The sequence below is a fragment of the Eimeria mitis genome, genomic scaffold, assembly GCF_000499745.2.
Source record: "Eimeria mitis Houghton genomic scaffold, Emh_scaff3881, whole genome shotgun sequence".
Classification (NCBI taxonomy): Eukaryota; Apicomplexa; class Conoidasida; order Eucoccidiorida; family Eimeriidae; genus Eimeria; species Eimeria mitis.
Window position 1 is genome coordinate 226 of NW_013572216.1, and position 743 is coordinate 968.

The following is a 743-nucleotide window of genomic DNA, read 5'->3' on the forward strand; positions in this document are numbered from 1 at the left end:
ATCTGCTGCAACACCAGCTACATCAGCAGCAGCTTCAGTAGCATGTCCAGCTGCAGCAGCAGCTGCAGCAGCAGCTCCTGCTGCAGCTGCAGCAGCAACTGCAGCAGAAACTGTAGCAGCAACTGCTGCTGCTGCAGCTGCTACCCCTGCTGTTGCAGTTGCTTCTACAATTGCTATTTTTGCTGCTGTTATTGCTGCTGTTGCTGTTGTTGCTGCTGCTGCTGTTGCTGCTGCTGCTGCTGCTGCTGCTGCTGCTGCTGCAGCAGCAGCAGCAATTTGCTGCTTCATGGGTGGAATGTTTTGACTACGAGATTTCCAACCTGCAGAAGAAAACAGCAGCAGCAAATAAATAAATAAAAATAAAACAAAACATCTGCTGCTGCTGCTGCTGCTGCTTCTACAGCAGCAGCAACACAATCAGCAGGTACTGCTGCAGCAACAGCAGCAGCAGCAGCAGAAGCAGCTAACTGCAGCAGAAGCAGCAATAAGTGTTTGCAGCAGTTCCAGCACCAGCAGCAACAGCAGCAGCAGCAGCAGCAGCAGCAGAGTGCACACCGCTGCAAGCCTGCGGCAGTCAGCAGCAGAAGCTGCAGCAAAATATTTTTTTGTATTGAAAAGCAAAAACAAAAAAGAAGAAGGAAGAGGAGACTGAGACCTGCAGCAATAGCATATAAAAATAAATAAAATAAATAAAATAAAATAAATAAAATAAATAAAATAAATAAAATAAATAAAATAAATAA

General features: G+C 45.6%; 1 protein-coding gene across 1 annotated transcript in view; it reads right to left on the reverse strand.

Annotated features, from left to right (window-relative positions):
* EMH_0070450 (uncharacterized protein) overlaps positions 1 to 743 on the reverse strand; it is a gene marked incomplete at both ends in the record, with an annotated part of 5,134 nt that overhangs the window by 138 nt on the left and 4,253 nt on the right. The window contains one exon of the mRNA XM_013498979.1: positions 1 to 320. Coding sequence (XP_013354433.1) covers positions 1 to 320 — 320 coding nt within the window. The remainder of the gene's footprint in view (positions 321 to 743) is intronic.